The sequence below is a fragment of the Musca autumnalis genome, unplaced genomic scaffold (assembly GCF_047663935.1).
Source record: "Musca autumnalis isolate F117 unplaced genomic scaffold, ASM4766393v1 scaffold_1, whole genome shotgun sequence".
Taxonomy (NCBI): domain Eukaryota; kingdom Metazoa; phylum Arthropoda; class Insecta; order Diptera; family Muscidae; genus Musca; species Musca autumnalis.
In genome coordinates, this window is record NW_027411644.1 from 65979462 (window position 1) to 66004259 (window position 24798).

Below are 24798 nucleotides of genomic sequence, written 5' to 3' on the forward strand. Positions count from 1 at the left end.
GTACTTTTACCATGCCATCGAATCTTTGTGAAGTTGCTGTTTCTTTTAAAATATAACCCCAATCAAGCACAAAAACATTCCTCAACACTCATCATGGCAGCCAAACAGGATGGCATGGTTATTAAATCATCAGCCAACAACTATGCTGCCTTCTTCTAGTGTTCTTTCCGCACTACTAATGACTCATCTCATCGCTTGAAACTCGTTGTTGTTTGGTTCACAAAGGGGGAAAAGTTTCAATCTAGGCAAATGATAAAGAAGAAAAGAAACATGTTTAGTTTTTAGAGCATAGCAAAATATAAAACTGAAATGCGGAAGTCGTTGCATTTGGAAAATTTTCTCTTTAATTATAAGGCGATCTCTATTTTTATGGCTTTCACCTCGCATAGCAGATACAAACACAGGGCAATGCATTCTGGCAGGCAGCGTGAGGCAAAATAGACACACACTAGGCATGGCAAAAAGGTTGTTGAACCTTAATGCATGCCCCATGCTGCTGAGGCAGACATGCTTCTCTTTTCTGCCCATGTATATGGAATTGAAAAATTTAATATCCCTCCTCCCCCATCCATATCTTCCTCTTCCCTCTTCCCCCTTTTTTGTAATTAAAAATACCAAATAACTTTTTTTTATAGATTTGCAATCGTGTTCATGTGTTTTATTTTTTTCAGTTAGTCTTTTCATGTCAGCTTCTTTTTAAATCTTTTAAAATTTCGAGTGATTCGTCATAGTTATGGGAATATAGAAAAAAACAAATATTTTTTATTTGGAATTTTTTTTGTTTTAAAAAATATTTTCAGCTGAGGTTAGAATCTTCAATGGGACTTCTTCAATTTCTTGGTTATTGGCTGGCTGCTTTGTTTAATATTCTTCAGCACCCTCACCTTCACCATCACCGGAATCCATACCGACTTCCTCGTAATCCTTTTCGAGGGCAGCCAAATCTTCACGGGCTTCGGAGAATTCACCTTCTTCCATACCCTCACCGACGTACCAATGGACGAAAGCACGCTTGGCGTACATCAAATCGAACTTATGATCGAGACGAGCCCAAGCTTCGGCAATAGCAGTGGTGTTGGACAACATGCAGACGGCACGTTGTACCTTGGCCAAATCACCACCGGGCACAACAGTGGGTGGTTGGTAGTTAATACCGACCTTGAAACCAGTGGGACACCAGTCAACGAATTGAATGGTGCGCTTGGTCTTGATGGTGGCAATGGCGGCATTGACATCCTTGGGCACAACATCACCACGATACAACATGCAGCAAGCCATGTATTTGCCATGACGAGGATCGCATTTGACCATCTGGTTGGCGGGTTCGAAACAGGCATTGGTAATTTCGGCAACGGACAATTGTTCGTGGTAGGCTTTTTCGGCCGAGATGACGGGGGCATAGGTGACCAAGGGGAAATGGATACGTGGGTAGGGCACCAAGTTAGTTTGGAATTCAGTCAAATCAACGTTGAGGGCACCATCGAAACGCAACGAAGCAGTGATGGAGGATACAATTTGACCGATCAAACGATTCAAGTTGGTGTATGTGGGACGCTCAATGTCCAAGTTACGACGGCAAATGTCGTAGATGGCTTCATTATCGACCATGAAGGCGCAGTCAGAGTGTTCCAAGGTTGTGTGGGTGGTCAAGATGGAGTTGTAGGGTTCAACCACAGCAGTCGAGACTTGGGGAGCTGGATAGATGGCGAATTCCAATTTGGATTTCTTGCCATAATCGACAGACAAACGTTCCATCAACAAGGAGGTGAAACCGGAACCGGTACCACCACCGAAGGAGTGGAAGATCAAGAAACCTTGGAGACCGGTACATTGATCAGCCAATTTACGGATACGATCCAAGACCAAGTCGACAATTTCCTTGCCAATGGTGTAGTGACCACGAGCGTAGTTGTTGGCAGCATCTTCCTTACCAGTGATCAATTGTTCAGGGTGGAACAATTGACGGTAGGTGCCGGTACGGACTTCATCGACTACAGTGGGTTCCAAATCGACGAAGACGGCACGGGGTACATGTTTGCCAGCGCCAGTTTCACTGAAGAAGGTGTTGAAAGAATCATCACCACCACCGACAGTCTTATCAGAAGGCATTTGACCATCAGGCTGGATGCCATGTTCCAAGCAGTACAATTCCCAGCAGGCGTTGCCAATTTGGACACCAGCTTGACCGACATGGATAGAGATACATTCACGCTAAAAAAGAGAAAAACAAACAAATTAATTATTTACACCTTTTATAAACAAAAGTAGTTTTAAAACAAGTTAGAAAAAAAACTTGGCGTAATTCCTTAGAAAAAATGTGACAAATTTTCTGCAAACGTCAGCTGCAAAAAATGACGTCATGCAAAGATTAAGGGTGCGGCCGCGGCCGGTTTTAAGAGGTAGAGAAAATGTCGCACTTGGCGATAAAAATGTGGTTTTTGACTAAAATAGTTATAAAATCACTAAACACCAATTTACCATTTATAGCATATTTAACAAATTTTCAAAATTTTATCAACAACACTTGCTTTTCATTCAAATTTTCTTTGCAAATTTGTTTAAACTATTCCAGAAGTTTTTACAAATGGCGTCACCCACTTTTCAAACACATTTCAAATTACTTTCTCCGCATAATTTTTCTTTGAATTTCACCATGTTTTTCTTTTCTTAATTATTTGTTGTGCATTTTTCTTTGATAAACAATTCACTTCTTTTTTTCATTTAACTTACCATTTTGAGTTTTTTTGTTTTTTAACAAATACACACAGAAAGTATCAAATTAAAGTTTGTTTTACGTCTCAAGTTCGGAGCAGCCAGCTATGAAGCTTACCAAACTATGATATCGAATGATTTTTCAAAGCGGTTTACTTCTATTTATATACGAAGATGACGCCTACTTGCATTTAACGAAGAATGAGAGAGAAATCAACGAATTGCAGAGTAGTTTTGACGAAGAAAAGCCGACAATTTGACGAAAATAGAAATTTTAAATGTTGCCAGCACTGATTACGGGGGAGAGAACGGAGTCGATAATACTGTGACAGGGTTGTATTTTTAGCATGTTGGGTGACATAATTAGTGAAAAACGTAACGTAAAGAGGCATTATTTGCGAGTTTTATTAATTTATTAAGAAATACATAATTTTAATTAAACAAATGTAGTTTGCCCTGTAAAATTTAGTTTAAATAATCACTTTATCAACTATTTGAAGGGGGGTTTCAATGTATATTTATACTTTATTTGATTGAAAATTATAGACAGTGACGGCAATGCCTTGTCCATCTGCATTGTTGGTAAACAGCAGTTTTTTTTGTTTGCACTGCATTATCTTTTGAACTGCAATATCATTTGCTTGTTTCCTCGCCGCAAATCGAATACTAATTCCAACAGTACTGCTATATATAAATTCAATTTGTAAATTTTGGTTTCATTTTGTAAATTAATAGTGAGAATTAAGACGATTAAGGCAAATTAACGCCACCGTCTGTCTAGGGTATTAATTCTAAATAGTTTACTTTGTTGTTTAAAACGGCGTTTGCACTAGAGCTTTTTGCCGGGTTCACCTCCATTATAATAACTTATTTTACGTTTTCGCTATGTAATTGACATTTTAAACCCAGTGGATTTGTTAAATCCGGTTAAATGCAAACACACTATTACTTTATAAAATGAAAAAACTGCAAATTATGGTAAAATTTTGAACAGCTCTCATATAAATTTAAGGGAACACTTTTCGTGCAAAAGTGGTGAATACAGGAAGACCCTGAAACGTTAAGGAACAGGATTTTTAGGATTTTTATATTTCTCAACGCAATACATGTAACAACGGCTTTGCTTACCTGGTGTTTACAAAGGAGAGCTTTGAGCAGAGGATAGCAAGGATACAAACCTTTTACCAACATATTTCTACTCAGCAAGTGTAATAGTACGTTTACATACAACAAACCCACTGACTTTCAAACGTCAATTTCATTGGGTATACATCAAACAAATCCTATATAAAGGCCTCGCCTGCTTGCCTGATTCATTTCTGACATAATAAAAATAAAGGAAGAAAAGGGCAACGTAGTTCGGAATTGGCTCTGCTTCTTCATTCTTTTATTTTTATTGTGTCAAGGCCTGGGACCTAATTACGGTATTCGATTCGATCGAGTATTTGCTCGTGAATGAAAAAAATGGACTATTAAAGTCTTATGCCAGACTATGAACATTTTCATCGAAACTTTCATTGACGTCTACACTTACTTACTTAGTTGGCCCATTACAGAACATTTGTTCCATAGACCGAACTAAGAAAAGATCTCCAATCCTCTCTGTTTTTCGCTTGACATTTTGGAATACCGCGCCTTTCCATTTCTTCATCCACTTGTTTGCTCCATCGAAGCTTAGGCCTTCCGATTCTACGTGTACCGCCATGTGGCATGTATTCATACGCCTTTTTAGCGGGTTCATCATCGCTCATTCTCATGATATGGCCTAGCCAACGCAATCGTTGCATCTCGATACGTTGAACTATATTCATGTCTTTGTATAGCTTATATAGCTCGTGGTTCATACGACGTCGATATTCACCGTCAACGCAGATCGGTCCGTAGATCTTTCGAAGAATTTTTCTCTCAAACACGCCAAGCACTGCCTTATCTGCTTGCGCAAGTACCCAGGCTTCGGACCCATACATTAGCACGGGTAGTATCAGTGTTTTTTAAAGCGTTATTTTTGTTTGACGAGCTGTGGCTCTGTTTTTAAAGTGCTTACTTAAGCCATAGTAGCATCTGTTGGCCAATACAATTCTTCTTTTTATTTCACAACTGATGTCGTTTGTTGTGTTTACGGCGGTGCCGAGGTATACAAAGTCTTTTACTACCTCAAAATTATAGGAACCAACTTCAACAGTTGGTCCGATCTCAACGGACCATTGCGCGTCGACACCATCAGCTTGGTCTTCTCGCCGTTTACCGCCAGACCCACTTTAGCAGATTCTTCTTCGACCTTCATAAAGGTATCGGTTACTTCTTTTACTGATCGTCCCATGATGTCTATATCATCAGCATAAGCAAGTAACATGTGGCTATTGGTGTAGATTGTGCCACTTCTTTTGAAGTTTGCCTCTCGTATAACCTTTTCTAGCAGGATGTTGAAAAGGTCACACGAAAGGCTGTCTCCTTGCCTGAAACCTCTTTTTTCGTACATGTTGGTACAAAACTCCTCGGAGAGGTTCTTTCCTATTTTAACTGAAGATCTTGTGTCAGTTAGAGTCATTTTACAAAGCCGAATGAGCTTTGCGGGGATACCAAATTCAGACATTGCTTGGAATACCTTTGAACGTAGCGGGCTGTCGAAGGCTGCTTTATAATCGACAAAAAGGTGGTAGGTGTCGATCTGCATCTCTTGGGTCTTCTCCATGATTTGGCGCAGGGTAAATATCTGGTCAATGGTGGACTTGCCATGTCTAAAGCCGCATTGGTATGGTCCAATTATTTTGTTGACCATGGGCTTTAGTCGTTCGCACAATATCCCTGACACTATCTTGTATGCGATAGGGAGAAGACCTATGCCCCTGTAGTTGGAGCATAAAGTCTTATCTCCTTTCTTATGGACGGGACACAGGATGCTCAGGTTCCAATCGTCGGGTACGCGCTCTTCCTGCCAGATGGAGCTAACTAGCTGATGCATACACCTTATCAGCGTGTTGCCTCCGGTTTTAAACAGCTCGGCTGGTAGGCCATCAGCTCCTGCTGCCTTATTATTCTTCAGCCGGTTTATTGCTGTCTTTACCTCATCTTGGCCGGGTGGTATACATTCAATACCGTCTTCTTGGATTGGATCTGTGGTATCTTCGTCGACTCCGCTACTATTGGATACCAACAGTTTGGAAAAATGCTCTTTCCATATCCTTAGCACACTATCTGTATCAGTTACCTGATTACCTTGCTGGTCTCTACAGGAGGATGTGCCAGTTCCAAAGCCATCAGTTTGATGTTTCACTCTTTGGTAGAATTTTCGGACTTCATTCTGTCTCCTGTACATCTCGATTTGTTCACACTCCCGCCTTTCCATCTCTCTCTTTTTCCTGCGGAAAAGACGTTTCTCCTCTCTCCTTTTCTCCCGATACCTCTCTCGTGCGCTACGCGTTGCTACTGATTGTAAAGTAGCCCTATATGCCGCATTTTTCTCTTCGGTAGCAGCACGACACTCCTGGTCATACCATGGATTCCTTGGTGAAGGTCTCTGGTATCCAAGTACTGATTTTGCGGCTGTTTGCATGGAGCGGGCAATGTTTTGCCATTGTCCTGATATGTTATCGGGACGAGGAGTGCTTTGATTAAGCAGTTGGGCCATGGTATAAGTAAAGAGGTAGATTTAAATGAAAAAAATCTATAGAACCCTTGTTTTTCCTGAATTCCTAAAACTTCAAAATTAAGCAACAAGTGGGTTTGTTTACAATGCATTTTTTGAGCATTTTATAAAAAACGCGAAAAATGAATGAAGTGTTAAGTTTTCTCCACATAATCCAGTTGTAAATGTGATAAAATGATTGTTTCAATGCAAATCTGACGAATTTCTTCCACATAAATGGTCTAAAAACAATATTAAAAATCATTGAATTCTATTGTTTTTTAAATTGTTTGGCATATTATTCAAACACCACACACACATACACAGTTTGTTTATATTGTTTTGAAGTTTTAGGAATACTCGAATGAAAAAATTTAAATTGACATAAAGCTTTGGCTAACCTTTCTTATTAAACCATGAGTTGGGCCAGTTGAGTGGAATATGCTGTGGCTATCTGTTGTGATTGCAGCTTACCGATGTCAAACTTCCGTGTTGTGTCTGTTCGCACTTTGTTTGCTACGTTTAATCTGGTATGTACGTACCTTTGCCGCAACAAGGAAGTGGTCCGAGTCTATGTTTGCACCTCGGAACGATCGTACATCCAACACACTTGATGCATGTCTTCCATCTATCACAACGTGATCAATTTGATTTCTTGTTCTTTGATCTGGCGACAGCCAGGTGCCCTTATGAATATCGAGATGCTTAAATCTGGTACTGCTAACTATGTTCCATGTTTCTTGCAGCTGCAAAGTCTATCAGCCTCATACCATTGTCAGATGTTTCACTGTGGAGACTGAATTTCCCGACTGTTGGGCCAAAGATATTCTCCTTTCCAATTTTGGCATTAAAATCGCCTAGTATAATTTTAATGTCATGGGCAGGGCAACGGTCATAAGTTTCTTCTAAGCGCTCGTAAAAAATATCTTTGGTCTGTTCGTCCTTGTCTTCAGTGGGAGCATGAGCGCAAATAAAGCTGATGTTGAAGAATTTTGCCTTTAATCGAATTGCAGCGAGTCTTTCATTCACTGGGGTGAAGCTGGAGACCAGTAGTGGGATTCTGTAACTCATTTTTGCTGTTACCGACAAAAATCGGTCAAATTAAATCGCAAAATTATGACTAAAATCATAAAGAAAAGTTGGCCTCACTGTTTGTGTCGGTAGAGACTAGCGACTACTTTTTATTCATCGTTAACTTACCGAAAAATTTCGTTAATTATCGAAATTATAAGCATTTTAATTTTACCGACAATTATCGATAACAGCAAAAATGAGTTACAGAATCCCACTACAGATGTTTTAACCTCCGACCAACTACAAATCCGCAACCAAACTCATGCTTTGTATCATGGCATGGTAGAACAAATACAAGGTAAAGTTAATACTACAACAAATACAACTCGAACAACAACCACAAAGGAATTTGGTTTTGTTTGTAAACCTTAGTGTCAACGTAAATGTAAACAAAACAAGGAAATGTCTATAAATTATTGGAATTTAAAAACTAATAATTTTTCACATTTGATTGAATATTTTGGAAAACATGAATGAAAACTCGTTAGATTTTCAATTTGAATGTTTCCATATCATTCCACTAAATGCATAATTTCTCGCAGAAAGTAGAATACTTGCAAAAATGTTTCGGGTCGCTGGTAATTCATTGAAAAAAGAGAAGCTGTTTCAATCATTTGCTTTTGAAAACAAAATAGCACATGTTTATTAGGGTTTTATTCTTTTCAAGTTTAACAAAATACCACACATATTAACAAATATTATACCGCCTCTATAAGCGGTGTTTTAGTGTGCGGCATGTCGTTTGGACCTGGAGGAGGTTACATGTCAATGATTTGAAGCCGTCTTTATGGGAAATAGTTTTTTTTTTATGATGAATAAATTTGTTCTTGAAAAATATATATCCCTAATATACATCGAACATAGAAATAAATACATAAAATGTCGAATGGAATTTGACACTAACACTACAACCCAGTTCAGTCAGCTGGGTATTGCTGCTACCTTTTCTTATTCTACCATTGTATCATGGCAGCTATAATACAGTGCGTCACCTTTAGGTGTTGTTGTGACGCCTTTCCCATTCCATCGTATTTCCTGTATGGCAGTAACATGGCCCAATTATAAAGGTCCTCTCTCAAAAACAAATGATTATGATTTGAGCTGTCAAAATTCATACTTGTCATTTGAATTCGCTGTGAGGTAGAGAAATGTCAAACTGTAGAGGAACAGGTAGATGAATATGGAAAAAAGAAAACAAATCAACTTTATGTTGTACACGTAAAATGTCAACATTTGTTGTGTTTTGTATTAGAATTTAATTTATAATAACTTATTTTGGCATTTAAAGATCGATCAGCTGGTATTTTCTGTTACGCCAAACAAAAATAACTGCGTCAACAACTTTTTCTCGGAAAATGTTATGTATGCATCTACCTTAATTGACAATAAAGGAATTCGCCTCAAACATATTCCGTGTCGGCGAAAACAAATTCTTCGCCTTTGTTTATGAATTTTGACATTTCAAATCTTTGTTTTTGTTTGAATTCGCTTGAGAGAGGACCTGTATAATTGGGCCATGGGCAGTAATCATGGTAGAATAATAAAAGGTAACCTCATTTAAAAAAATCGTAGATACATCTCTGGACCTATAGACATGCTCAATTACAGACTAATTGAACGTATCCAACCCTGCATGACATGAATAAAAAACAAAAACAACTTTTGTTTATTTACATTTATTTAATGTAAATTTTTTGAAAATGGTAAGTTAAATATAGATAGATTCTGTGCAGAAAATACTGAAATTCATAGCTATATCTTTTCTTAAAGTGATGAATATGGCGAATCTGGTCCTGCTACTGGTGAAAAGAATTATATGATAGGAAGGAAGTGCCTACTCAACATACAAAGAAAATGAAAATTATGTATCCAAATCTGTTCAAAGGACAAATCAACCCCAAGACCGCCTCAAGAACCAGACACAAAATTGTTCTTAAAATGTCTGATTACTAAATGTCACAAAATAAAGACATTCTCTACATATGTGTTGTGGGATAGTTCCTCCAATAGGGATTATGTATTTATTTATTTAGACAAACGTACATCAAGTTGCAAAATCTGTATCGGACAACATCTTCGGTCACCTCCCACGAAGAAGTTCGTGTTTTTTTTTTTTTAATTTTTACCGATGGTTTACATCAATGTTTTTCGAGGGCTAGTCCAGCCTACCGACAGAATTCTCCAAAAGCTCTAAAAATCTTAAGCTGACTACTAAAACGAATGGTGGACACGAACTACCGAAAAGAATGACTGATATTGGCCCAACATAAAAAAATTCTCTCAATCTGGACCTTAAAAATAGAGCAATTCAATCCCGCACTATTTGTATTATAAATAAAACTTATTCCCAATTTATATTTAATTTAGTATTTGCTCTTTTTATTAATTTTATATTTTGAAACAGAAGTGCCAAATATGTATGTGTGTCATGATATACACAACACAAATATAGACAATGTTTGTCAACACTGTTTTGACAATGAAATGTTGTCAAAGCTTTAATTTAGAAAAAAAATTAAACATATGATTGCATAAGGTTACCTTTTTTAATTGTACCATGGGCAGTAATGTCGGCCTTGTACTTTTCAAGTACATCTACCAATGCGTAAACTGCACCTTCTCTATAAAGAGTGCGAGCATTCCAGGTGCAGATTCGCAGATCATGGTCCTTAAAACGTTTGCGGGGGTCGTCAACTTTTGAGGGATTTGTTTTTCTTTTCTTTCGTTTTTTCATAGTAGGCTGTTTTTCTAGGGGAGGGTTACTAACCCGACGCCCAAACCCAAGTTTTTAACGTTCTTATGGGTGAACGCGCACATGTTAGCTCACTACCTTTAACGGGTGTTAAAGGCAGTTCCCCAGGTGACACCACGGGGACTGACCATCGACAAGAGGACTAAATACCCAATTCAAATTTTTGTTTTGAGTAACGCACACGCACTAATTTAGGTTTTGCCTTATAACGACAAAACATCTGATTGCTATCTGTAAAATGGCAGTTTTGGAACGTTTATAAACTAGTTGGGTTCGCAAAAAAATTGTTTTCAGCGTCGTCTTGACACATTCTGCCGAGCAAAAACAATAAAAAAATAAATAAAATTAGATAAAAAAAACAATACATTCTAAAGATGACACTAACAAAAACTGTTGATCAAATGACGATTTTAAGTGGAGATAGATCTAAGTAAGTATCACAAATATCTAGAAATGTCTCTGGATTTCACAAGACACGAAAGAGAACCGTAATTAAGTTGAATGTTTTCTCAATTAATGTTGGAGCAAGTTGAATGTAGTGGCTGCATTTCCCCGGGCGAAGGCCGGGTATTTAGAGAAAAAATTATAATTTAAAGAAAATATTGTTCCCATTCCAGAAATGTCCACATGTCAATAGGAGAATGTCTTAAATCCCCGGCCGAAGCCGAATTATTTAGAGAAAAATTTATAATTTAATGAAAATATTGTTCCTATTCCCGAAATTTGCACCTGTCCATAGGAGAAAGTTTGAAATCCCCGGCCAAAGTATGGACTTCCCCCCAAATTACTTGATACTATTGTAATCGGGATAAAAAGATATATGCGTTGTAAAAATTTCAAATTTTTTACTTTTAAAATAACCGAGTAATATAGGGAGGTGCTTGGGAACTTTAAAAGCCCATATTTCTGGAAGTATGGACTTTCCCCCGAAAAATTATATTTTTGTAATCATGATGGAAAGATTTAGCCGTGGTAAAATTTTCGGATCGTTCTCTTTACCAATAACCGAGTAATAAATAAAGGGCGTTAATTCGGAACTTTAAAAGCACCATATCCGAAAAACTTTCAGCCTGTTTCTGTATGTCGAAACGAAAATGTGTGCGAATGAAACACACCCAAACTTTAGTGTTCGTAATATTATTACCTTTGCTGTTTCTTCAAAACAAAAACAAGTTTGGAAGCACACACACGGGTTTGGTAGTGTTTCATTCGCACACATTTTCGTTTCGACATACAGAAACTGGCTGTTTATATTTTTGTAATCAGTATAGAAAAATCTACCTGTGTTAAAAATTTCAGATTTTTTGGCTAGCTGTTGGTTAGTATAATAAATTTGTTCCAAATTCGGTAGAAGCCGGACTTCTCCAGTAGGAGTTTAGTTTCCATATTTGATGGGGTTTTATTGGATTTGGCACAGTTTTTGGGATTTATTATGATAATAGAGTATAATACCTATCCATTTAGTAAAAATGAAGTCATTCCAATACTATTGGGAGAGAAAATAGTGCTCTGTTGTAGGTCGTTTCAAAATACTTCATTGAGGGTCTATTTTTTCCTTGTACTTTCCAGAGGTATTTTGACGTTTTGAAAGCGAAAATCAGAATGTTATATATTGGTCCATTTTCCGAGAATACATATCGATTTAAATATTCATTCTTTGCATACTTGTCTATAGCCGATTCGTCACTGTTTATTGTTAATATGGCTTCATACGTAATTTATTTGTCTGAAGAAAGAACAATTAATATGAAATTTTCTTCAATTTTGGTTTTTGCAATACATTTGTTGCCTAACTGTATCTACAAATGTCACGAGATTTCACAAGGCACGAACGATAGAGTATGAATGAGTACATATTTGGGAAAAGGGATAAAAATGAATTCAGTTATATTTTCGGTTTAAGGTCCAGTCTCTGATTGTTTTTATATATTATTCCATCCCAGCAAAATGTTTGCCTCCAAAGATGCAGTTAAATTATATGTACAAGTAATCTGGAAGTGCATCCAATTATGCATTTTCACTCATGATTTTTACAAGAGCGTGACTACTGAAAGATGCACTCCATAGCACTGCATTTTAACTAACCCTTTGGCACTGCATTTTAACTGACCCTTGGCACTGCATTTTGACTGCAAATGGATGTGATTCTTTGGATTGCATCCAAATGCGGTTAAAATGTGAGGAATGAAGTGCCTTTTTCATGACTCCGTTTGAACTGCATCAAAACATGCCGTGATAGAAGTAGTCTACATTGCACTGCTTCCAATTTATTTTGCTGGGATGTGCCCATATAATGCCTACGATCAAAAATGGAGTTTATTAAAAAAATTGTGGAAATTGTATGTTGTTGTTGCTACAGGTCTACTGCTAATTCAGGATGGTTTGAGTGAGCATAGGTCCAGGAGGAACATAGGTCCAATTTTGCGGGGTTTATTTATATTTTGTGTTTTATTCGACCTTTTTGTTTATTTCCTTTATCGTTGTTCAATGGTGAAGAAAGGCTTATGATTTAACAAAACTTCTTTCTTTTGTTATCCCAAGACAATCCTTTGAACATTTTTATATTCATTATTTTGATTTATTTGTTTCTCTTTATCATTACAGACTTAAAGATTTACTATGCAATCGTTTGGCTGAATGTGGTTGGCGAGATGAGGTACGTTTGCTATTTCGTGGCATTATCAAAGAAAAAGGTACCAATGTCAAAGTGGAACAATTGATAACCGAAGTTACGCCCAAGGCTAGAGCTCTAGTACCGGATGCCGTCAAAAAAGAGCTGCTAATGAAAATCAAAGCAATTCTAGCTGCACAAGAAGGCATAGATTTATAGGAATAGAAGAGGAGCTGAAGCAATTATAATTTTACAATACAATAGTTAATAAATTAATAATAAATTATGTATTTTTTATTAAATTTTCAAATTAATTATTGTTTATTTTTTTCTTCTTATATTTGTTATTAGACCACGGAATTACATAGACCACAATTGCTAACAGGACACATTTTCATTTGTACATCATCACCCACACGCAATATTGCTGCCATGCCATTTTCCGAATGTATTGATATGTGACAATGTATAATCCAATAGCCCGGATTGTTAGTATAGAAACGTATAATTGTATAGCCATATGCCGGTACCGCAACAGTATCTTTAAGCGGGGCCTCCTTATTGGTGCGTCGTGGTAATGGTGTTTTACGATCAATTTGTTCAATCTAGAAAGGGGAAAAGAAACGAAAAGAGGAAATTAATCAAGGATTTTATTTGGTGAGCGATTATTTTCGTATTTAAAATTGTTTTTTTGTAACAGTTTCTCCTTTTGGATTTGTACACGAAATTGGAATTCTCCTAATACCCAAGGAAATCTTCAAATTCAAAAATAGATGATGCATGAAATGTTGGTTCGGACCATTTAGATGTATCTATTTGTACTCCTACACTTTCGCTGCATATATCACAAACACACGAAAAGAAATTAGTAATGAGATTCCGGAACAAAAAAAAACCTTTTTTAGATAATTTAGAATTTTGCTTGATAGGAAGAAGAATTTTTCACTCATCTTATAAAGCAGAACAACTTCAAAACATTTGTTAAGTGCTACATACATATGTATTTACATACTTGACATAAAAACCCCGAGTCATTCACACCAAAGAAAAATAATGCATTTTTTTACAAGACCATTTCTTATCTTATCAATTTTACCAACTACCTCAAATGTAAAACCATGCAAGTGAACATTGGTACAGCGACAATGACTTTTAGGAGGTCTTCTGCATCGAGAAGCCCCTTTAGGAGGACATTTATTAGTATAAGATCCCTTTAGGAGGACTTCTATTAACAAAAAACTCCTTTATGAGGTTTTCTATAACTGGAAAACTTCAGTAAGAGGTATTCTATAAATAGAAGAGGACCCCGGGCAGATCTTCTATAAATATGAGATTTCTTTAGGATTTTTTATCTCAAAAGAAAGTCCATTGCGGAGTTTTTCTATAATGTGAAGACCGTTTTAGGAAGTCTTCTATAAAGCGAAGACCTCTTTAGGAGGACTTCTATTAATAGAAGACCCCTTTAGAAGGACTTCTTTTGATAAAATGCCTCTTTAGGAGGACTTCTATTAATAGATGATCCCTTTAGGAGGACTTCTATTAATAGAAGACCCCTTTAGGAGGACTTCTCTTAATAGAAGATCCCTTTAGGAAGACTTCTATTAATAGAAGACTCCTTTAGGAGGATTAGGAGACCCCTTTAGGAGGACTTCTATTAATAGAATGCCATTTAGAAGAACTTCTAATAATAGAAGACCCATTTAGGAAGACTTTTCTTAATAGAAGACCCCCTTTAGGAGGACTTCTATTATTAGCTGACCCCTTTAGGAGGACTTCTATTAATAGAACACCCCTTTAGGAGGTCTTTTATAAAAAGAATATCCCTTTAGGAGAACTTCTCTTAATAGAAGAACCCTTTAGGAGGACTTTTATTGATAGAAGACTCCTTTATGGGGACTTCTCTTAATAAGAGACCACTTTAGGAGGACTTATCTTAATAAAAGACCCCTTTAGGAAAACTCCAATTAATAGAAGACCATTTTAGGAGGACTTCTATTAATAGAAGACCCCTTTAGGAGGACTTCTCTTAATAAAAGATCCCTTTAGGAAAACTCCAATTAATAGAAGACCCCTTTAGGAGGACTTCTCTTAATAAAAGACCCCTTTAGGAGGACTTCTCTTAATAGAAGACCACTTTAGGAGGATTAGGATTCCCTTTAGGAGGACTTCTATTAATAGCAGACACCTTTAGGAGGTCTTCTATTAAGAGAAGACCATTTTAGGAGGATTTCTATAAAGAGAAGACCCCCTTAGAAGGACTTATATTAACAGAAGACACCTATAGGAGGACTTCTATTAATAGAAGACCCCTTTAGAAGGACTTCTCTTAATAAGAGACCACTTTAGAAGGTCTTCTATTAATAGAAGATTCCTTTAGGAGGATTAGGAGACCCATTTAGGAGAACTTCTATTAACAGAAGACCCTCTTTAAGAGGGCTTCTATTAATAGAAGACCCCTTTCGGAGAACTTCTCTTAATAAAATACCCCTTTAGAAGGACTTCTCTTAATAAAAGATCCCTTTAGGAAGGCTCCAATTAATAGAAGACTCCTTTAGGGGACTTCTTTTAATAGAAGACCCCTTTAGGAGGACTTCTCTTAGTAGAAGACCACTTTAGGAAGACTTCTATTAATAGAAGACTCCTTTAGGAGGATTAGGAGACCCCTTTAGGAGTACTTCTATTAATAGAAGACCATTTAGAAGAACTTCTATTAATAGAAGGCCCCTTTAGGAGGACTTCTATTAATAGCAGACCCCCTTTAGGAGGACTTCTATTAATAGCAGACCCCTTTAGGAGGTCTTCTATTAAGAGAAGACCCCTTAGGAGGACTTATATTAACAGAAGACCCCCTTAGGAGGACTTATATTAACAGAAGACCCCCTTAGGAGGACTTTTCTTAATAGAAGACCCCCTTTAGGAGGACTTCTATTAATAGCAGACCCCTTTAGGAGGTCTTCTATTAAGAGAAGACCTTTTTAGGAGGACTTCTATAAAGAGAAGACCCCTTAGGAGGACTTATATTAATAGAAGACCCCCTTAGGAAAACTTCTATTAATAGAAGACCACTTTAGGAGGTCCTTTATGAGGTTTTCTATAACTGGAAAACTTATTTTAAAGGTCTTCTATAAATAGAAGACATCCTTAGCAGATATTATATAATATAAGATTTCTTTAGGCAGACTTATTTCAATAGAAGTTCCCTTACGGAGGTATTCTATAATCAGAAGACCGTTTTAGGAGAACTTCTATGAGGAGACCCCTTTAGGAATGTCTTCTATAAACATAAGGCCCTTCTATAAACAGAAGACCCAGTTATGTGGTCTTCCATAAAAAGAATATCCCTTTAGGCGATTCTCTTTAAATATAAGACCCCCTTATGAGTGCTTCAATAAATGGAATTTCCCTTAAGGAGGTTTTTTATAAATAGAAGATGCCTTTAGGAGGTCATCTATTAATTGGAAACCCCTTTGGAGGTCTTCTATAAATAAAATATTATATTAGGAGGTATTCTGTAATTGGAATACCCCCTTATCAAGTCTTCTAATCTAACCTAAGCCTTCTATAAATCGAAGACCTCTTTAGGAGCACTTTTATAAATAGATGACATTTTAGGAGGTCTTCTATCATCTACAGAAAATCCCTTAATATGTATAGGCCCCTTGCGAGGATCTCTATCTACAGAGACCTCTTTCCATAAGACTCGCTCAGAATTTATACTGCTTATAAGATATCACTTCAGAACGTCTTATTTCTACCGAATAGCCCTTTCGAAGGTCTACATTCTACAAAAGTTCCTTTAAAAAGTTATTTTATCTACACAAGATCCTTCTAGAAGGACTTCTGTCTATGAAAGACCGCTTTAGGAAATCTGCAGCCTATCGAAAGCATCTTGAGATTGTTTGTGCCGCTTTTGAGCTCCTCTCTCTTTGAAAGCTAAAGCCCTATCTAAATATATTTTTTTTCTTTGTCATGTCATTCACTCACATGCCGACATCTTACCTTATCAATTTTATCTGGTCCCAATACACCCATACCAACTACCTCAAATGTAAAACCGTGCAAGTGAACGGGATGTGCTGTAACGGATCTTCCAGATATTACCATTTCAATATATTTGTATGCAGGTACCTGTATGACATTGGTACAGCGACAGTGACGTTTTTGACAATTGAAGCCCAACGCTCCTTGTTGGGTTCGATTACAGAACCATTTACCAATCCCCAAATTGCGAGTTTGCAGCAAAGATACCTTGGGCATGGCAAAACTGATATCATCCATTTGAAAGATAAATGTTTCACCTCTTTTTATAATATTCATACTGGTGTAGTAGGTACGATAGGGTTTATCCGCAACCTTGCTATGCTTCGGCACCAAGCCCCTAACATCCATAAAGCTAAAACGTTTACGCAGTTTTGATGGGCTAATATCCATGGAATTGAAGGTAACAGCCTTTTCAGTTTCATACTTATACGATGGTGTTGGTCCCTTGGGCATTTTTAAACGATCCGCTCCCATATAGTGCAATATTGCTTCTTGATGCAGTTCTTGAAGTTCACAAAAGTTGTGACCTTTTAGGCGTATCCAATAATTACCCACAGCTTGATTGGCTTGCAGCACAAAATCATGACGTTCACCACCATGTAAGGTGATATTCTGCACCATAACCGGCTCAATATCATTACCATCACTAGAGATAACCAACATATCATGTTGATCGATACTAAATGAAACGGGACAATTTGTGTTACCATTAAAGATAACACGAAAACGATAACGTCCGCCCTTGGCAACCTCAAATCTGGCATAAAGTGTTGGCTTTGCGGCCATTGATTCATTGACATTACGTCCCAAGCCATTGATAAGTATACTTTTAGCCACCGATTCATCAAAATCACTCATCCAATCCTGTAGCATTATAATGTGATCGGTATAATCGAAATCATAAAGATGTGCATGGACATTCTCTTTACGTGGCTGACGCACAATTAACGGTCCCGCCAAACCAAATGCCCTTTGATGATCCATGTGACTATGCCACCAATGAGTACCCACATGATCCGCTTCGAAGCGATAACGAAATGCCTGTCCCGGCTCAATGGGATACTGGGTAATATACGGTACGCCATCCATATGCGGAGTATTCATCTGATGCATACCATGCCAGTGAATTGTTGTCATCTCATGCATGCTGTTGATTATATCCGCCACAATGGTGTCGCCAGCACATGTTTCAATGGATAAACCTAGAAAGGAAAGAGGACTCATTTAGAAATAGAATGGAATAAAAACCCCTCTTTAGAAGTTGATAGACGACTCTTTAGGAGGTCTTATATAAATAGAAGACAATTTAAGAGTTCTTCTATAAATAGAGAAGTCCTTAGGAAACTCTCTTAGGAGACCTTCAGAGGTATTCTGTAAATAGAAGACCTCTTTTGGATGTTTTCTATAAATAGAAGATCCCTTTTAGGAGGTCTTCTGATAGTAGAAGACCAATTTGGAAGACATTTTTAAAAATAGAAAATCCCTATAAAGCGAAGACCGCTTTATGAGGATTTCTCTTAATAAAATACCACTTTAGGAGGTCTTCTATTAATAGAAGGCTAGTTTAGAAGTATTAGGAGACCCCTTTATGAGGACTTCTCTTAACAGCAGACCCCTTTAGGAGGACTTCTATTAGTAGAACACCTCCTAAAGGTGAGGTCTTTTATAAAGAGAATACCCCTTTAGGAGAACTTCTCTTAATAGAAGAACCCTTTAGGAGGGCTTTTATTGATAGAAGAACCCTTTAGGAGGGCTTTTATTGATAGAAGACTCATTTAGGGGGACTTCTATTAATAGATGACCTCTTTAGTAGGACGTCTACTCAGAGAAGACCTTTTCAGGAGGATTTCTATAAAGAGAAGACCCCCTTTAGGAAGACAGAAGACCCCTTTAGGAGGACTTCTATTAATAGAAGACCCCTTTAGAAGGACTTCTATTAACAGAAGACCCCCTTTAAGAGGACTTCTATTAATAGAAGACCCCTTTAGGGGGACTTCTCTTAATAAAAGGCCCATTTAGGAAGACTCCAATTAATAGAAGACGCCTTTAGGAGGACTTCTATTAACAGAAGACCCCCTTTAAGAGGACTTCTATTAACAGAAGACCCCTTTAATAGGACTTCTATTAATAGAGGACCCCTATAGGAGGACTTCTCTTAATAAAAGATCCCTTTGGGAAGACTCCAATTAATAGAAGACTCCTTTGGGGGACTTCTATTAATAGAAGAACCCTTTATGAGGACTTCTCTTAATAAAAGACCACTTTAGGAAGACTTCTATTAATAGAAGACTCATTTAGGAGGATTAGGAGACCTCTTTAGGAGGACTTATTTTAATAGGAGGTCTTTTATAAAGAGAATATCCCTTTAGGAGAACTTCTCTTAATAGAAGAACCCTTTAGGAGGACTTTTGTTAATATAAGACTCCTTTATGGGGACTTCTATTGATAGAAGACCTCTTTAGTAGGACTTATATTAAGAGAAGACTTTTTAGGAGGATTTCTATAAAGAGAAGACCCCATTAGAAGGACTTATATTAACAGAAGACCCCTTTAGAAGGACTTATCTTAATAGGAGACCACTTTAGGAGGTCTTCTATTAATAAAAGAGTCCTTTAGGAGGATCAGGAGAACCATTTAGAAGAACTTCTATTAATAGAAGACCCCTTTAGGAGGACTTCTATTAATATCAGACCCCTTTAGGAGGTCTTCTATTAAGAGAAGACCTTTTTAGGATGACTTCTATAAAGAGAAGACCCCTTAGGAGGACTTATATTAACAGAAGACCCCCTTAGGTGGACTTCTATTAATAGCAGACCCCTTTAAGAGATCTTCTATTAAGAGAAGAGCCCTTTTGGAGGTATACTGTAAATAGAAACCCCTTTAAGAGGCCTTCTGTAAGTAGAAGGCCTCATTAAGATGACTTCTGTAAGTAGAAGGCCTCATTAAGATGCCTTCTGTAAATTGAAGACCTTTTTATGAGGTCTTATAAAAACAGAAAACCCTTTAAGAGGTCCTTCTATAAATACAAGAGCCCTCTAGGAGGTATTCTGTAACTTGAAGGCCTCTTTAGAGGGTCATCTGTAAATTGAAGACCTCCTTAGGAGATTTTATAGAGTAGAAACCCCCTTTCAGGAGGTCTTCTATAAATGTAACCCCCTTCAGGATGTCTTTTATAAATAGAAGAGCACTTTAGTAGGTGTTCTGTAAACTGAAGGTCCCTTGATAGGTCTGAAGACCCATCAGAAGGAGGGTTTTTATAAGTAGAAAATCCCTTCAGTAGGTCTTCCGTAAATAGAAGATCCCTTTAGCAGGCCTTCTGTAGATACAAGACCCCTTCAGCAGGGGTTTAATAAATAGAAAACCCCTTAAGGAGGTATTCTGTAAATAGAAGGCCCCTTAAATAGGCCATTTGTAAATTTAAGACCCCTCCAGCAGGTCTTTTATAAATAGAAAAACCCTTAAGGAGGTATTCTGTAAATTGAAGGCCCCTTAAGTAGGCCATTTGTAAATTTAAGACCTCCTTAGGACGTTTTTTATAAGTAGAAACCCCTTTCAGGAGGTCTTCTGTGCATAGAAGATCTCTTTAGAAGGTCGTCTGTGAAAAGAAGACATTTTCTATGAATAAAAATCAATTTTAGAAGACCTTCTTTAAATAGAAGAACTCTTTTGGAGGTCATACATCAGGAGATTTTCTACAAAAATAGGGCATCTATAGGAGTTTTTCTGTTAATAGAAGGCCAGGTTTTAGGAGGTTTTCTTTAAACAATAGGACACTTTAGAAGATCTTCCATAGATAGAAGACTTCTTTCGGAGGTCTTTTGTAAATAGAAGGACCCCTTTAGGTAGTCTTCTATAAATAGGAGACACCTTCTGAAGGTCTTCTGTAAATAGGATATCTTATATTAATAGAAGGTTCCTTTGAGAGGTCTTCTATAAAGAGAAGACGACTTTTTGGAGGAATTCTACCCTTTAGCTGGTCTTCTATAAATAAAAGTCCCCTTTAGGTGATCTTCTAAAAAATATAGAACCTCTTTAGAAAGTTTTCTATAAATAGAAGTCTTCTTTAGGAGGTCTTACGTCAATGGATCCCCGTTTGGAGATCTTTTTAACTAGAAGACTTCTTTAGGATATCAATAGAAGGTCCCTTTAGGAGGTCTTCTATAAAGAGAAGACTCCTTTCGGAAGAAATCCCTTCAGAGCTCTTCTGTCTATAGCAGATAAAACCCCCGCTAAATATCTTCTTCATTGATTTGTAACAACTTACCCGGTAGCTGACCATTAACGACCATTATTTCACTATGGACACCATCGGCGTATTTACAATCATTGCGCTTCTTGTCCTTGTTACTGCTTTTAAGATTTTGCAAATTAATATATTCCCGTTGTCCAATGCGATAACGATTTTGTGGCTTCAAATATTCCTCACAACCTGGACCCATAGTTTCATCATAATGCACCACCATGTAATAGTAACAGGTCATATGTTGATTTGGAACACATTCACGTTTACACGGATGATCTTGGAAATTATCAGTGTGGGTCATACGCCAAAAACGCGCTTCACCATGTTGGGAAATTTTTGGATATAATTCACGGATTTGAGCGAAACGGGTTAACGTTTGATTTGCATAAGCTTAGAGGGGGAAAATGTGAGATAATTATTCCTTGGAATCCCGTTTCAATAGAAAAACTATACCTTCACATTGTATGATTTGCATTCGATAAACCAAAATGATAACCAATTCCACAATAATAAATCCATGGTGGAACTTCACCAATTTTTTCATTTTCTGAAATTTTTTCGCTGTTGCACTTTTTCTTCTTTGTTCTATTGTTCCGCGTAAAATTTCAAACGTAAAATATAAGAAAAAAAAAATTGCCAACAATATCTATTTCCCGTTTCCGTTAGTTGTGTGTTGATCGTTGCAGAGTCTGTCTATAACCACCTGCCTACCTTAATTTTCACTCGTTCAATGTGCAATTTTCAAATCATCATCATGTACCGCCACTAATGACGACGATGACTACTTGAGATACCAATAATTACCATATCTTTTATCTGTGTAGTTACAAGAGTAATTATAAAACGTTCAAAGAAGTCGCAGTAAAAGAAGTCGTCAGTCACTCTTATCTTTCTTGAGAAGTTGAATAGTAACGACATTGGCCTTCATACCTGGAGGAGCTCTTCATACCCTTGCAGAAGATCTTTATTGATGAATAATTATGTTCCAAATTTTCTTCTTGCGTTGAGTAAACAAGTGACATTGTTTTTAAAGATTGATAATGGGGAGATCAATGAAACCTCCATTATCTTTGCATGCCAATGAAAATGAATTGGTTCAGATATCCATTCAAACACTTTTTGATACCTGACCTATTTTAGAGCATGACATCTTTTCAAAACATTCGTTGTTGGGAGGACTTCTATATGAAGAAGAAACCTTTAGGAGGTTTTAAATAAATAGAGGATTCTAGAAGACCACTTTAGAATATCTTCTAACGAAAAATATCTCTTTAGGGGTTTTCCGTAAATAGAAAACTGCTTTAGGAGGTCTAATATAAATACAAGACCCCTTTTAGAGGTCTTCTTTAAAGATAAGACTCCTATAGGAGGTCTTCTAAAAATAGAAGACCCTTTTTAAGGTCTCCTTTAAATAAAAGACCGCTATAGGAGGAGGTCTTTTATAAATAGAGGACGCCATTAGGAGGTTTCTATAAATAAAAGACCGCTTATGGAGGTCTTCTATAATGAAGAGACCCCTTTAGCGGTCTTCTATAACTTTAGGAGGACTTCTACAACTAGAAGACCCCTTTAGGAGAACTTCTATAACTAAACGACCTCTCTAGGAGGACTTCTATAAGTAGAAGACCCCTTTAGGAGGACTTCGATAAATAGAAGACCCCTTTGGGAAATCTTCTGTAACTAGAGGACTCTTCTATTACTAGATGACCCCTTTAAAAGGACTTCTATAAATAGAAGACCTCTTTAGTAGTCTATCTACAGAAACCCCTTTTAGGTCTGCCACGGCTAATGCCGAGGTTAGGTCAATGTCTACATCGACTCCCACAGCCCCCAAGGGCCAAACCGGGAGCGATGCTGACATGATCCGAAAACCATTAAATGATTCGCTTCCTTCGACCTCAAAGCTTTCTTCAAAGGGATGTCCGGCCACACAGACAGGACAAACCTCAAATGAGAAGGCAGTCAAGTCGAAGGGGACGAATCATAAGGGCTCCAAATCTGGGAAGTCCGACCGAAAACCGGCCTCCGCACCAGGGGGAGCACCTACCAAACCCAATCCATCTCCACCAAAAAGTGCCGTGAATAGAGATAGGGTCAATGGAGGAGCCATTCCCCAGTGCTAAGAGACCCACTCCAGGTCAACAACCCAAAATCCATACCTCCCCAGGCGGTTGACCTAAGACTGGGAACAGGAAAAATGCCGCAGCCAGTTCAGCCTCACAAGCTAACTTGGGGCACAAGGAATCGTCCGGTTCTCATCTTAAGAGCAACAGCAGGGGAAAAGAACGAGCTGACCGATAGTGCCGGACGAGTTGCGAGCAGCGGTCATCGATAGATCTGACCCTGATTGGATAATCAGAGAGGATCGATGGCAACTTATCGAAACTCGTCTGCGTGTTCTCAGGCGAAGGGAACCTCCAAAGCACACCCAATTTGGCAGTGCCGCTCCATACAGAGGCGTTAGGGTCATCTGTTGTGAAAATAGGGAATCTCTGGATTTCCTCACTTCCAGGATAGAGGGTCTTGGCGAACTCTGGGAGGGGTGTCAACTGGCAGTCGTTGGTGTCAAAGAGGTCCCTTTCAGAAGAGTGTTGTCAGCATGGGTGCCACCTCCACCTGTGGATCCCTCACGCATACTGACTATACTCAGAAGACAAAACCCCAATCTTCGGACCAGCACATGGAATCTGGTCAGCCACAATCCGGAAAATGGAGGTGTTGCCATCAGGGTGTCAATAGACACTCAGGGCAAACTACATTTTGATCTAGGATGGATCAGATTCCGCCTAGGACGAAAGTAGTGGAGGAACGGAAGCAGCAGCCGCTTCGCTGCTGCTGAACTTCTTCTAGCCCTCAAGAAATCCGAAGTTGACATCGTCTTAATCCCGGAGCCCTATTTATACAAAAATAAGGTTGCTGGATTAAGCGATAGCAACTACACCACCTTCGCCACACCCAACGGGGACAAGGTAAGAACTAGAGTTGGGTAATCTAGTTCCTAGTTCCCTGTACTAGTTCCAAAACGTATGAGTAACATCATGAAATATAACGTGTGATATTAAGTATACGCAGTTTGTTCAAAGAAAAAAATGTGGGTCATTGGAACTGCGAGGTGAACTATATAGTTCCTTTGGCACAACTCTAGTAAGAACCTGTGTGCTCGTCAAAGAGATGGGTAGCACTTGCCTCATCATCCTAGGATGTGATGCCAATGCTCACCATTTCCACTGGGGCAGCAGCGACACAAATGCCAGAGGTGAGTCCGTATTCGAGTTTATCTCAAAAGATAATCTTGGAATATGCAACAGGGGAAACGAATACACTTTTCAAAATAGAATCAGGGGGGAGGTTATAGACATAACCCTCATTAATAAAGACGAATCCCTTATCAGTGACAGGAGGGTATCGGAAGAATGCTCCTTTTCGGATCATCGGAAGATATTCTTCCAAGTCTCTGTTAATGGTATTCGACAGCCACCATTTAGAAATCCACGGAAAACCGACTGGAACAAATTCAATGAACTTGTAAGCTTCAAGCTGGGAGTATCACGCTACCCCCAAACAGCCACAGAGTTTAATAGTGCAGTGAAGCACGTGACAGAGGTTTTGGTGGACAGCTATGAGACCGCCTGCCCACTCACTTACCCAGGCAGAAGATGTCAACCGGTCTGGTGGTCGAAAGATCTGCCTAATCTCAGAAAGACTAGCAGAAGGGTCTATAACAAAGCCAACAAAACGAA

At 38.0% G+C, this 24798-nt stretch overlaps 3 protein-coding genes and 1 long non-coding RNA gene across 5 annotated transcripts; 2 read left to right on the forward strand and 2 right to left on the reverse strand.

Annotated features, from left to right (window-relative positions):
- Positions 1–833: 833 nt before the first annotated feature.
- alphaTub84B (alpha-Tubulin at 84B) lies at positions 834–2988 on the reverse strand. Its single transcript, XM_073979695.1, has 2 exons — positions 2731–2988; positions 834–2211 (listed from the first exon to the last, which is right to left on the reverse strand). The coding sequence occupies exons 1-2, from the start codon at positions 2731–2733 to the stop codon at positions 862–864; spliced, it is 1353 nt and encodes a 450-aa protein (XP_073835796.1). The 5' UTR covers positions 2734–2988; the 3' UTR covers positions 834–861.
- Positions 2989–8957: 5969 nt separating this feature from the next.
- On the forward strand, positions 8958–9418 carry LOC141390595 (uncharacterized). Its single transcript, XR_012409412.1, has 2 exons — positions 8958–9114; positions 9182–9418. It is a non-coding gene; the product is annotated as an uncharacterized lncRNA (long non-coding RNA).
- Positions 9419–10406: 988 nt separating this feature from the next.
- On the forward strand, positions 10407–13088 carry e(y)2b (enhancer of yellow 2b). Its single transcript, XM_073979711.1, has 2 exons — positions 10407–10593; positions 12768–13088. The coding sequence occupies exons 1-2, from the start codon at positions 10538–10540 to the stop codon at positions 12991–12993; spliced, it is 282 nt and encodes a 93-aa protein (XP_073835812.1). The 5' UTR covers positions 10407–10537; the 3' UTR covers positions 12994–13088.
- On the reverse strand, positions 13051–21863 carry Mco4 (Multicopper oxidase 4). Of its 2 annotated transcripts, XM_073979702.1 has the most exons (5): positions 21512–21792; positions 21080–21448; positions 16903–18017; positions 16774–16850; positions 13051–13379 (listed from the first exon to the last, which is right to left on the reverse strand). In XM_073979702.1, the coding sequence occupies exons 1-4, from the start codon at positions 21600–21602 to the stop codon at positions 16812–16814; spliced, it is 1614 nt and encodes a 537-aa protein (XP_073835803.1). In that variant the 5' UTR covers positions 21603–21792; the 3' UTR covers positions 13051–13379; positions 16774–16811. The 2 variants fall into 2 exon arrangements, with proteins under 2 accessions (XP_073835803.1, XP_073835801.1); XM_073979700.1 differs by having other exon boundaries at positions 16774–18017; positions 21512–21863.
- Positions 21864–24798: the final 2935 nt, after the last annotated feature.

Coding starts and splice junctions, on each gene's coding strand:
- Mco4 (XM_073979700.1), bottom strand. CDS start 21,602: ATGAAAAAATTGGTGAAGTTCCACCATGGATTTATTATTGTGGAATTG. Junction 18,018..21,079: donor CGTTAATGGTCAGCTACCGG/GTAAGTTGTTAC, acceptor TTTCCTTTCTAG/GTTTATCCATTGAAACATGT. Junction 13,380..16,773: donor GACCAGATAAAATTGATAAG/GTAAGATGTCGG, acceptor TCCCCTTTCTAG/ATTGAACAAATTGATCGTAA.